The sequence below is a fragment of the Narcine bancroftii genome, chromosome 2 (assembly GCF_036971445.1).
Source record: "Narcine bancroftii isolate sNarBan1 chromosome 2, sNarBan1.hap1, whole genome shotgun sequence".
Classification (NCBI taxonomy): domain Eukaryota; kingdom Metazoa; phylum Chordata; class Chondrichthyes; order Torpediniformes; family Narcinidae; genus Narcine; species Narcine bancroftii.
In genome coordinates, this window is record NC_091470.1 from 96172432 (window position 1) to 96185344 (window position 12913).

Sequence of the window (12913 nt, forward strand, 5' to 3'; positions counted from 1 at the left end):
ATCTGTCATTTGCCCGCCCGCTCCCTGCCCACTCACTCCCTCCCAGCCGTCATTAGGTTGCTCACCCGCCCACTCCCACCCCCCCCAACCCCAGGTTCCTTTTTCACTGAATAACCACTCGACAGAACCCATGGAATCAGTTGATCACTTGCCTACCCACCCACCCTCACGTTTCGGGATCACTTTGGCCCGTCGTGACAATGGCACAATTCGGGATGAATGGCCGACTTAATTTCCCATAATCTCTCACTTAGCTGGAACTGCTCTAGGAAATCCAGCTGCGTGAGGGTTTATGGTTAAGGTTGGCCATTGTGCTGCCATCGCGACGGGCCGAGTGGCCCGCTGTTCTCTTAATTTTAATCTTTTAATTTTAATCGCCAACATAGCGCAGCACGTAAGCACTGATGTCACGGGTCCTCCCTGCTCGGCCATTTGGCTCTTCACACTGCAGAGAGAGTGCGGTCGGGGAAAATTTCGCAGGGCTGCAGTGCTTCTGATGAGGTGGGGGCGTGGACCCTTTTAAAATTCCCAGGCCGACCTTTTCACACTGCAGGTTCACAGGAGGGTTCCCAGGAAATTTTCCAGGGAATCTCCTTTTTACACTGCGGTGTGAAAAGGCCTATTGATTACCAGACAGTCCTCACTCCTCAGGCTTGAGACTCCATGGGTTCTGTCGAGTGGTCATTCAGTGGAAAAGGAACCTAGGGAGATTGATGGAGTACAGTACAGGTGTCTGGCTGAGGGTTTGGAAGTGAAGGCAGTTTGGGGGGGTGAAGGGGGGGTGTAGGGGGTTTGGGGTGAAGGGGGTTTAGGGGTGAAGAAAGTGAGAATATTTGGGGTTGAGTGGGTTTGGAAGAGAGGGTTTGGGAAGGGGTGGTTAGATGGGTTGAATGGCCTCTTTCTTGCTGTTGGTTCAGGTCAGCCCCACCTTGAGCTGCTCAGCTCCATGCCCTGCAGAACCAAACCATACCGTGAGGGTTGGTCTCAAATACCCCTCACCACCAGCTCTGTCACCTCTGCCCCCAAGCTGCATCGGCCCATTTTGACAAACGCTGACCCCACCCTTCCTCCAACCTGTCTCGCACCCTGTCTCCCACCGTCCCCCACCCTATTCCCACACTGACCCTTCCCAGTTCCCATCCTGTTCCCATCCTGAACTGTACCCTTTTTCCAACCCTGACCAGCATCCTGACTTCACCCTGACACCCCCACCCTGTCCCCCATTCTGACCCCTCCCCATACCCACTCTGGCCCAACCTGACCTTCACTCTGACCCCAACTTGTCTCCACTCTGACCACACCCTGATCCCTGCCAGTTCCCACTCTGTTCCCACCCTGTCCCCATCCTGACCTCATCCTGAGCACCCATCCTGACCCCCACCCTGTTCTGTCTCCCCTTGTGAGCACCGTAGCACCAATGCTCCCCCCCACCCCAGAATGCCAGCAGCTCCTCATGGTGATGTTCAATGCCCCATCTCCTCACCGACTGGCCCCGGAGTTGATGGTTTTGTGGTGAATGATCGCAACCTGCCGGGCTGGTCCCTCTTCATCCCACTCCCCTTGTGTCTGTCCCAGCAGGGTGGCAATCCATTGAGTTGGCAGGCCTGGATCCAGCTGACGACAGCATCTTCTCCGAATGGTAGGTGGTATGGGCACTGTATTTGGAACTGGTGTGGGAGCATCTCGCCTGTGTTAGTGTGGCCAGGCGCGGTCCACTCTGGAAACCTGGCTGAACCTGTGGAACAGACGGTTCCACCAAGGCTGATGAAAGCCTGTGGATGGACAAATTGATCTGAGGGCAGGGGTATTCCCAATAAGTGGCCCTCCCACCTGCTGGGACTCACTGGGAACAGTCAATGAGGTGCCCATCACCCCCCCCCCCCCACCAACCAACCCCTTCCTCTGCCCAACCCCCAGCCCTTTCCTTCCTCCCTGTCATTCCCTCCTCCCTCCTCCCAATGCACCTTCACCATCCATTACCATTTCATTGGACTCCCCCTCCCACCCCCTAACCCTCCCTCCCTCTCTCCCCCTCTCATCCCCTAACCCTTCCTCCCTCCCCTCCCATCCCCTAACCCTCCCTCCCTCCTCCCATCCCCTAAACCTCCTCCCTCCCTCCTCCCATTCCCTCACCCTCTCTCTCCCTCCTCTCAAGCTTTCCACCTCCCTCCCATGTTTTCCTCCCCACTCTCTCCTCCCACCATCCCCCACCTTGCTCCCTTAACCTCTCCCTTCACCTTCTCTCCCCTCCCTCCCTCACCCTCCCTCCCCATCACTTTCTCTCCCCTCACCCCTCCCCATCCCTTCCTCCCCTCACCCTCTCCCTTTGCCCTCCCTCTCCTCACCCTCACCCCTTCCTCCCCTCGCCCTTTCCCTTTGCCCTCCCTCCCCTTGCCCTCCCTTCCCCTCGCCCTCCCTCTTCTCCTTGTCCTCCCTCCCCTTGCCCTCCCTTCCCCTCGCCCTCCCTCTTCTCCTTGTCCTCCCTCCCCTCACATTTTCTCCTTTCCTTTTGCCCTCCCCTCTCTTCCACCCTCCCTCATCCTCTCTTCCCTCACCCTCTCCTTCCATCCCCTCACCCTCTCTCCTCTCCCCTCACCCTCCATCCCCTCCCCTTGTCCTCCCTTCCCTCTACTTTCCCTCCCTCTCCCTCCCCTCCGCTTGTCCTCCCTCTACTCCCCTCCCCTTGCCCTCCCTCGTCCACCCTCTCTCTTCTCCCTTTGCCTTCCATCCCTTCCCCTCGCCCTCCCTGTCTTCCCCTCCACTCCCGTCGCCTCACCCTTCCTCCCCTCGCCCTCCCTCCCTTCCCCTTGTCCTCCCTCCCCTCATTTCATCGGACTCCCCCTCCCACCCCCTAACCCTCCCTCCCTCTCTCCCCCTCTCATCCCCTAACCCTCCCTCCCTCCCCTCCCATCCCCTAACCCTCCCTCCCTCCTCCCATCCCCTAAACCTCCTCCCTCCCTCCTCCCTTCCCTCATCCTCTCTCTCTCCTCTCCCTTTGCCCTCCCTCCCCTACTCTCGCCCTCCTGACCCTAGTCAGGGAGCAGACTATTTTGAGAGAGGGGTTGTGTAATGATCTCCTGGGAAGGAGTCGTCATTGCCGGTAGGAATTCCAAATTCAATTTCAAAGTGAGAAACCTGGATCTGAAACTCGTACCAAATTCAAATCCAGGCAATTCCACAAGGGTGAGGTAAAGCCGGCTGCAGTGAACTGTAACTGGGGGGGGCGGTGAAGGGTTTTCCCGCTCCTGGTTCCCATTCCTGCCCCCTTCCCTCGTCCTGCCACCTCCAACTGCAACCCCCATCCCTACTGCCTCTCCATCCAACAGCCCGATCCAAACTGCATGCTGCGTGGCTACCTGTTCCGAGGTTTGTGTGAGGAGTTAACGTCCCTTTAAGTGAACTGGGCCCGTGTGGGAGCTGCCACTCAGGAGAGTGTTTGAATCACTTATTCTCACAATAAGTATGAAACAGTGGCTCTGGAATGTGAGCTATGTGTTTGCTTTGAGCTCAACCACAGAAGGCAGTCTCAACATGTTGTGAGATACAGAGTTTCACAAACAACACACAGACTCACTCTGGTCTCCCCAAACAACCATAACACATTATTGGCATTTCCTCTCTGGGCTGCAGGAGGGAGCTGGAACCAGGAGGATTACACAGTGAAAGCCACAGGCTTCAGGCAAAGCACAACAGTATCTTCAACTACGAGCCGGGACACTGCTCACTGCTGCAGCGAGAGCCACAGGTCAGTGCCTGCTCCCCCTCTCCCTCTTTCTCTCCTTGTCTCTCTCTCTCTCTCCCCATGCCCCTCTCTCTCTTCATCTCTGCACACCTGCGCGCGCAAACACACACACACACACACACACACGCAAACACACACACACACACACACACACACACACACACACACACACACACACACACACACACACACACACACACACACACACACACACACACAAACATATTTTGATTTCAGACCCTACAATATATTTTGATTTCAGACCCTACTTTGATCTTTCTATTTTGATCACTCTCTCTCTACATCCCTCTCCCTCTCTCCTTCCCAACTTCTATTCCTCTCTCCCTTACTCCCCCTCTCCCTCCCTTCCTCTCTCCCTCTCTTCCCTCCCTACCTCTGTCTCTCCTACCCTCCTTCTGTCTCCCACCTTCTATTCCTCTCTCTTTCACTCCCTCTCCCTCCCTTCCTCTCACCTCTCCCTGTCTCCCACCTTCTATTCCTCTCTCCCTTACTCCCTCTCTCCCTCCCTTCCTCTCTCCTTCTCTTCCTCCTTCCCTCACCTCCCTCCCTCCCTCCATGTCAGTTTCTCCCATCTCCCTGATGAGAAAGTGGAATTTCAGAGCTACATTCATCATGTTGGGCTGTTGTGAGGGAAGGATTCAATATCACAGGGAAGAGGGAGTGGATTAACGTCAACAGGGCAAGGGTTATGAATGGGAGGCTGTTCCAGAGACCATCCATGGGGCTGTAAACACTCAGTGCTTTGCATTTTGTTGTTTTAGACCTGGTGAAGGGAAGACATGACAGAGGTTCCCACATGATACAAAAGTTAGCTGCGTGTGTGGCAGTGAGAGGAAAGCTTCAGGCTGCAGAATGTGAATGGTTTGTTTGTCGGGCAAGTATGGGAGTTGGGGTTTAATTTGAGAGATGTGAGGTGATCTATTTGGAGAGATGAAAGATGAGAGAAGATAAAATATCCGGGGAGAATCACTGCCTCCATCTAGACACCCAAATTCAATCCTCTGGTACTGTCTGTGTGGAGTTTTCCCTGCAACTGCGTGGGTTTGCCCTGGGTGTCATACCACCATGCAGCTCAGGAAAAGGCCCTTCAGTCCTTCACATCTTTCCTGACTCTCATAACCATCCATACTAATCCAGCACTGGCTCTATTTTCCTGCCACATGGCAGAGTGGTCATCGGCCTCTGCGTATGTGAGGGGTGGGGCAGCTGATGGGAATATCGGTTCAGAGAAAATGAATGTGCGATTGGGATTGCTTTCTTGAGCTGGCGTGGATTCAATGGGGCCAAATGTTCTTCCATGTCACAAAGAAAGATGCATTGAGCAATGGGGAGCCTAGAGTCGGCCACAACTTGTCAGAGATAGCAATGCAAATGAATAGGGGATGGGATGCGTTGCCTCACTGGCTAAGGTGCATGAACAAAGGTTCTGCCAAAAGGTTTGCTTGCTGTTCACAGGGGAGAAGGTGACTGCCCTGGACAGGGATCCCAAGGTTTATGGAGGTGGAGAATTGGTGGGTGAGATAGGGTGAACACACAACAGTCTACAGACACAAGTAAAAACACAGAGATGGTGGAAGAACTTAGCTGGTCTCTCAGTGTCCACATGAGGTAAAGATACATTACTGATGTTCCGGATCTGAGCCCTTCTTCCACAGAGATCCTGGATGAAGTAAGCCGGCCTCGCAGCGTCGACAGGAGGTGAGCCTGAGTCCTTCTTCCACAGAGATGCCGGAGGAAGTCAGTCGGGCTCAAAGTGTCCACAGGAGGTAAAGATATATCACCGACATTTTGGGCCTGTGTCTTTCTTCCACAGAGATGCTGGAGGAACTCAGCCGGTCTCGCAGCGTCTACAAGAAGTGAAGATATATTACCGACGTTTCAGGCCTGAGCCCTTCTTCCACAGAGATCCTGGAGGAACTCAGCTGGGCTTGCAGCGTCCCCAGGAAGTGAAGATATATTACCGACATTTCAGGCCTGAATGCTTCTTCAACAGAGATGCCAGAGAAACTCAGCCAGTCTCGCAGCGTCCACAGGAGGTGAAGATATATTACCGACGTTCCGGGCCTGAGTCCTTCTTCCACAGAGATGCCGGAGGAAGTCAGTCGGGCTCAAAGTGTCCACAGGAGGTAAAGATATATCACCGACGTTTTGGGCCTGTGTCTTTCTTCCTCACAGATGCTGGAGGTACTCAGCCATTGTCGCAGAGTCCACAGGAGGTGAAGATGTATTACCGAAGTTTCGGGCCTGAGCCCTTCTTCCACAGAGATGCCAGAGAAACTCAGCTGGTCTTGCAGTGTCCACAGGAGGTGAAGATATATTACCGATGTTCCGGGCCCGAGTCCTTCTTCCAATGAGATGCTGGAGGTACTCAGCCGGTCTCGCAGCGTCCACAGGAGGCGAAGATGTTTCTGGTCTGAGTCCTTCTTCCACAGAGATGCTGTAAGTACTCAGCCAGTCTCGCAGCATTCACAAGAGGTAAAGATATATCACCGACATTTCGGGCCTGAGTCCTTCTTCCACAGAGATGCTGAAGGAACTCGGCCGGTCTCGCAGCATCCACAGAATGTAAAGATATATTACCGACGTTCTGGGCCTGAGTCCTTCTTCCACAGAGATCCTGGAGGAACTCAGCCGGTCTCGCAGCATCCACAAGAAGTGAAGATATATTACCGACGTTCCAGGCCTGAGCCCTTCTTCCACAGAGATGCTGGAGGAACTCGGCCGGTCTCGCAACATCCACAGAATGTAAAGATATATTACCGATGTTTTGGGCCTAGTCCTTCTTCCACAGAGATCCTGGAGGAACTCAGCCGGTCTCGCAGCATCCACAAGAAGTGAAGATATATTACCGACGTTTCGGACCTGAGCCCTTCTTCCACAGAGTTGCTGGAGGAACTCAGCCAGTGTCGCAGCATCCACAGGAGGTAAAGATATATTACCGACGTTTCAGGCCTGAGGCCTTCTTCCACAGAGATTCTGGTGGTACTCAGCCAGTCTCGCAGTGTCCACTGGAGGTGAAGATATATTACCGACGTTTCGGGCCTCAGCCCTTCTTACACAGAGATGCTGTAAGTACACAGCCAGTCTCACAGGATCCACAGGAGGTGAGGATATATTACCAAAGTTTCAGACCTGAGTCCATCTTCCACAGTGACGCCTGAGGTACTCATCTGGTCTCGCAGCGTCCACAGGAGGTGAGGATATATTACCGACGTTTTGGGCCTGTGCCCTTCTTCCACAGAGATGCTGGAGGTACTCAGCCAGTTTCACAGCATCCACAGCAGGTAGAGATATATTACCGATGTTCAGGGCCTGTGCCCTTCTTCCACAGAGATGCTGGAGGTACTCAGCCAGTTTCACAGCATCCACAGCAGGTAGAGATATATTACCGATGTTCAGGGCCTGAGTCCTTCTTCCACAGAGATACTGGAGGAACTCACCAGGTCTTGCAGCGTCCACAGTAGGTAAAGATATATTACCGACATTCGGGCCTGAGTCCTTCCACAGAGATGCTGGAGGAACTCACCCGGTCTCGCAGCGTCCACAAGAGGTGAAGATATATTACCGACGTTCCAGGCCTGAGACCTTCTTCCACAGAGATGCTGGAGGGACTCAGCTGGTCTTGCAGCGTCCACAGGAGGTGAAGATATAGTACCGACGTTTCGGGCCTGAGCACTTCCTCAAGGTGTGAGTAAAAAGCAGGCAGATGCCTGAATTAAAAGGCTGGGTGAAGAGAAGAATGTGCAGGCGGATGAGTACAGGCCAACAGCCAAATGTTGATAACTGGACGTGGATTGGAGGCCAGGAGAGGAAAATTGATTAGGGAGGGGTGGCTCTGTGAATGGGAGAAAGGAGACAGAGTGTCAGAGAAGGAGAGAGAGGAAAGGAGAAAGATATAAGGTGGCCAGCTAACAGAAAGAAACCAGAGAATTCAATGTTAATACCATTCGGTGGGAGGGGGCCCAGTTGGAAGATGAGGTGTTGTTCCTCCAATTTGCGCGTGTTCTCAGTTTGGGAGTTGATGAGACTATGCACAGAAATGCTGGGAAGGGAATGGGATGGGATTTTGAAATGGGTGGGCACAGGTTTACGTTATTTGGAAAAGGCTGAGGGGAATTGGCTGAGGTGGGTGAAATAATGAGGTATCAAGCCAGAGGAAACAAAAAAGGTTTCATTTTCCTTGGCGGAGGGATCAAATCCAGCAGAATTCTCACATTCACCCCCCCCACCCCACCACTGTCTCTGGGGCCTGAGGGTTTCATGGCCAACATTGTTGGAGTGCTGTGGAATTGGGGCATCTGCTCAGAATGGTCATAAGTTGAATGCCCCCACATCATCCTTTCTCTTGTTGACAGACGGAGTCATCAGTGGTGAGTCCTTCAAGCAAGAGCCAAGTTCCCTCCACTGAGGTAGGGCACAGTCCTGGAGGCTCATCCCTATCCCCTCACCCACCCTGGGACCTTCTTACAGTGTTCGCTGAGGGGCCACTTCCCCCATGTGTGTGTGAGCACAGGGCCAGATCGGTGCCACAAGCATAGGCTGTAACCAACCCTTTCCCTCTCGGTGCAGGCCTTGCTGGAGGAAGAGTTGCACCAGTTTGAAGCAGAGCTGGATTCCGATCTGCAGAAGCTGCAACTGTGCCTGGCCCAGAGAGACGCCAGCTCCCAGGTACCATCACCGACACTGACACAGAATGCGACATCAGATCATCCCTTTCCTAATCTGGAGAAGTGTGAGGTGATGCATTTTGGAAGGACAAACCAGAAGACTTGAGTACAGGGTTAATAGTCGGACACTTAAGCGTGCGGATGAACAGAGGGACTTTGGGGTCCAGATCCATACACCCATCAAGGACTCAGCACAGGTTGATAGGATAGTTAATAAGGTTGATGGGATGATGAACTTCATTAGTCAGAGAATGAGTTCAAGAGGAGAGAGATCAGGTTGCAACTCTGCAAATCTCTGGTGAGACCACACTTGTGTTCAGTTCTAGTCACCCCATTATAGGAAGGATGTGGAAGCTATGCAGATGGTGCAGAGGAGATTCAACAGGATGTGGCCTGGATTGGAGAATAAGCCTTATGAGGCAAGGTTAGCAGAGCTGGGACATTTCTCTTTGGACCAGAGAAGGAAGAGAGGAGACTTGATAGAATTCTAAAAGATTCTGAGAGGCATAAATGAGGTGAACAGTCAGCACCTGTTTCCCAGGGCAGGATTCAACATTGACACACCCCTCACTGACACCCCCTTCACTAACAAGACCCTCAGTGACACCCCCTCACTGACATCCCCTCACTAGCATCCCCCTCATTGGCACACCCTTCACTGACACCTCCTTCACAGACACCCCCTTCACTGACATCCCCTTCAATGACATTCCCCTCACTGACACCCCCCTCACTGACAACCCCTCACTGACACCCCTCTCACTGACACCCCACTCACTGACACCCCACTGACTTATAACCCCCCTCACTGACACCTCCTCTTTGACACAACCCTTCACTGATACCCCCTGTCAGTGACACCCACCCATTTACACTCTCCTCAATTTAATACTGACATTCACCTCACTGATACCCCACTTAATGACCCCCCCTCACTGACACCCCCTTCTCTGACACCCCTCTCAATTACACCCCTCTCATTGACACCCCCCTCACTGACACCCCCATCACAGACACCCCCTTCACTGACATCCCCCTCACTGACACCCCCCTCACAGACACCCCGTTCACTGACATCCCCCTCACTGACACCCCCCTCACAGACACCCCCTTCACTGACATCCCCCTCACTGACACCCCCCTCACAGACACCCCGTTCACTGACATCCCCCTCACTGACACCCCCCTCACAGACACCCCCTTCACTGACATCCCCCTCACTGACACCCCCCTCACAGACACCCCGTTCACTGACATCCCCCTCACTGACACCCCCATCACAGACACCCCCTTCACTGACATCCCCCTCACTGACACCCCCCTCACAGACACCCCGTTCACTGACATCCCCCTCACTGACACCCCCCTCACAGACACCCCCTTCACTGACATCCCCCTCACTGACACAGCCCTCACTGACACCCCTCACTTACACCCCTGTCACTGACACCCCACTGACTTATAACCCCCCTAACTGACGCCTCCCTCACTGATAACCCCCTCACTGACACCAGTTCACTGAGATCCCCCCACTGACAACACCTCACTGATATTGTGCTCACTGATACCCCCCTCACTGACATTCTCCTCACTGACACCCTCCTCACTACTCCCCCCTCAATGACACCCCGCTCACTGATATCCCCTCACAGACAGCCCCCTCACTGACACCCTGCTCAGTGATACCCCCCTCACAGACAGCCCCCTCACTGACACTCCCCTCACTGACAGCCCCTCACTGACAACCCCTCACTGATACCCCTCTCATTGACATCCCCCTCACTGACACTTCACTCGCTCACACCCCCCTCACTGTCACCCCCCTCACTGAAACCCCCTCACCGACACCCCCCTCACTGACAGCCCCTCACTGACACCCCTCTCATTGACACCACCCTCACTGACAGCCCCTCACTGACACCCCTCTCATTGATACCCCCCTCTCTGACCCCTCCCTCACTGATAACCCCCTCACTGACACCCCCTTCACTGACAGCCCCCTCACTGACAATCCCTCACTGATAGCCCGCTCTCTGTTATACTGGCCCCCCCTCACTGACACCCCCTTCACTGACAGCCCCCTCACTGATAGCCCGCTCTCTGTTATACTGGCCCCCCTCACTGACACCCCCTTCACTGACAGTCCCCTCACTTACACTCCCTTTGTATGACCTGCAGGCCACAAACAGTACAGTTCAGATTAAGTTTCTCTTTATTTTGTCTCATTGTTAATAGACAGGGCAACTGGTCACAGATTTGACAAAGAATGGAGACCACAGGATTTGGACAATTGAGAGCACAAGCTCGAATGCTGGGGAACAGAGGGCATCATTTGCTGAAAAGCTTTTTGTTGACAAATTCTAATGCTTTTGAGGATGATCCTGGGTGGAGCTTTGGACCCTGTGGAATCCTGCTGGCTGACTGTCACAAACTGTCAGCTTCCAAAAATTCCCCATTCCCCTCATTCTTCCTGCCTCCCCGGGTTCCCAGCTCTGATTTTCCAACACATTTCCGTCTGCTCTTCTTCAGGCAAACTTAAGGAACCAGGAGCCAGCCGGACCGCCTCAGTGTGCCAGGTGAGTTGGTACGTGTGTGTGTGAGTGTGTGTGTGTGTGTGTGTGTGTGTGTGTGTGTGTGAATATGTGAGTATTTGGGTGAGTGTATGTGTGTGTGTGAGTATGTGTGTGTGTGTGTGTGTGTGTGTGAGTGTGTGTTTGAGTGTGAGTGTGTGTTTGAGTGTGAGTGTGTGTGAATGTGTGTGCGTGTGAGTGTAAGTATGTGTGTGTATGAGTGTGAGTATGTGAGTGTGTGTGTGAGACACTGTAACTACTGGCCCCGGCTAATGTGGTGCCAGATTTGGCCACTGGAACACTCATACACCCTTCAGAGCCGAACTGAGCACGTGTTGCCTCATCGAGACTCCTCTCCAACCTCATAGTCATCAGCTCTACGCACATGGTCCTGGAGACACAGCCTCACACATATAACGTATACAGGCAACACAGCATTCCTGTAGACACTGGGCTGGCACACAGTGAGGGGTGTGTGTGGGGGGGGGGAGGGGGGTCAGAGATACAGTGAGGGGTGTGTCAGTGAGGGGTGGGTCAGTGGGGAGGGTGTCAGTGAGGTGGGGTTGACAGTGAGGGGGATGTCAGTGAGGAGTGTGTCAGTGAGGGGGAGTGACAGTGAGAGTGGTGTGTCAGTGAGGGGGTGACCAGTGAGGGGTGTGCCAGTGAGCAGGATGTCAGCAAGGAGGGTGTCGTTGAGGGAGATGTCGGTGAGGGGGGTGTTGGTGAGGGAGGGGAGATGTCGGTGAGGGGTGTCGATGGGGATGTGGAGAGAGACTCCAATGATCTTCTCTCCCATGTTTGCTGTGCTGTGGATTGATCTCTGATCCATTTCTCTGCAGCAAACGTACCACACAGTGACGTAGCCGCCTCAGTTACCCCCTACCCCGTGAGCCATATTTTGCGATAGCCACCTTTATTGTGATTTCCTCACATCTTTGGCACAGCTGCTGGTTTTCCCTCATCTAACCTTGTCACACGAGCCACAGATCTGCTCAGTCAAATTAAGAATGGATGAGTGTACTCCTGTGAATTGGTGTCATTGCTTTGCAGGCAGGGTTAATTGTAGCCTTGTGCAGTCGGCAGGCGCAGAGACGCCTCCAGGTAGCTTTGGTGTGGCCTATGATTCCTGAGTTCCTATCCACACTCAGAGAGGTGCGAGCTTATGTGGGCCAGTTCTGCGCAGATTTCCTGCAGCCACTCCTGCGTTCTGTCACTCTCTGTGGTCCAAAGTCCCAGGTGCAAGGACTGGGTTAATGGGGAGGGCATGGAATGGGTCGGGCTGCAGGAATGGGATGTCAGCTGTGAGCAGAGTGGGCGGCATGGTTAGCATAACGGCTGGTGCAACGCTGTTCCAGCCCCAGTGCCTGGGTTCAAATCTGGCGCAGTCTGTAAGGTTTTTGTACGTTCTCACTGTATCTGCGTGGGTTTTCCCATGTGGCTCCAGTTTCCTCCCACCGTTCAAAACGTATGGGCACTGTAGTTAATTGGGCACGTGTGCCTAAAGGGCCTGTTGCTGTGCTGATTGTCTAAATTTAAACTTCAGACCAAAATTTAACTCTCTCAACGTGGTTAATCTTGCCTTCCTTCAGTGTAATGACCTCACCTCATGGGTGGAAGAGATCAGTTGTCAATCACCGACCCTATGGACAGCATGCTGAAGTATCCAGTGACAGGGATGTCCGGGGAAGAGGGAATCCTGGAGAAGATAGAACAGATCAGCTCACGTCCCCAGGAGGTAGGTGTAAAAACTGGTGATTTCCACCCCTCAGATGCTGGAGCCCAGTGGACCAGTCCAGCACCAGTGTACGTGTTGGCTTAAAACCTCATTGAAGGAACGTATCATCAAAACTGCTTACTGAGAATCTCTAACCCAGTCCTTCCAAGTGAAGCCATATTTGATGTGAATCTGCCGG

At 53.5% G+C, this 12913-nt stretch overlaps 1 protein-coding gene and 1 long non-coding RNA gene across 21 annotated transcripts in view; one reads left to right on the forward strand and one right to left on the reverse strand.

The window, feature by feature from the left end:
• Positions 1-12913, forward strand: part of LOC138753929 (vinexin-like) — an 83492-nt gene that overhangs the window by 49715 nt on the left and 20864 nt on the right. For 15 of the 20 annotated variants that reach the window (XM_069917502.1, XM_069917505.1, XM_069917516.1 and 12 more), the window contains 7 exons: positions 1576-1639; positions 3631-3745; positions 5577-5889; positions 8119-8172; positions 8333-8431; positions 10960-11006; positions 12590-12735. In XM_069917502.1, coding sequence (XP_069773603.1) covers positions 1576-1639; positions 3631-3745; positions 5577-5889; positions 8119-8172; positions 8333-8431; positions 10960-11006; positions 12590-12735 — 838 coding nt within the window. The remainder of the gene's footprint in view (positions 1-1575; positions 1640-3630; positions 3746-5576; positions 5890-8118; positions 8173-8332; positions 8432-10959; positions 11007-12589; positions 12736-12913) is intronic. The other 5 variants (XM_069917503.1, XM_069917523.1, XM_069917514.1 and 2 more) reach the window with 4 other exon arrangements.
• On the reverse strand, positions 114-3430 carry LOC138753931 (uncharacterized). Its single transcript, XR_011351512.1, has 3 exons — positions 3357-3430; positions 1484-1772; positions 114-951 (listed from the first exon to the last, which is right to left on the reverse strand). It is a non-coding gene; the product is annotated as an uncharacterized lncRNA (long non-coding RNA).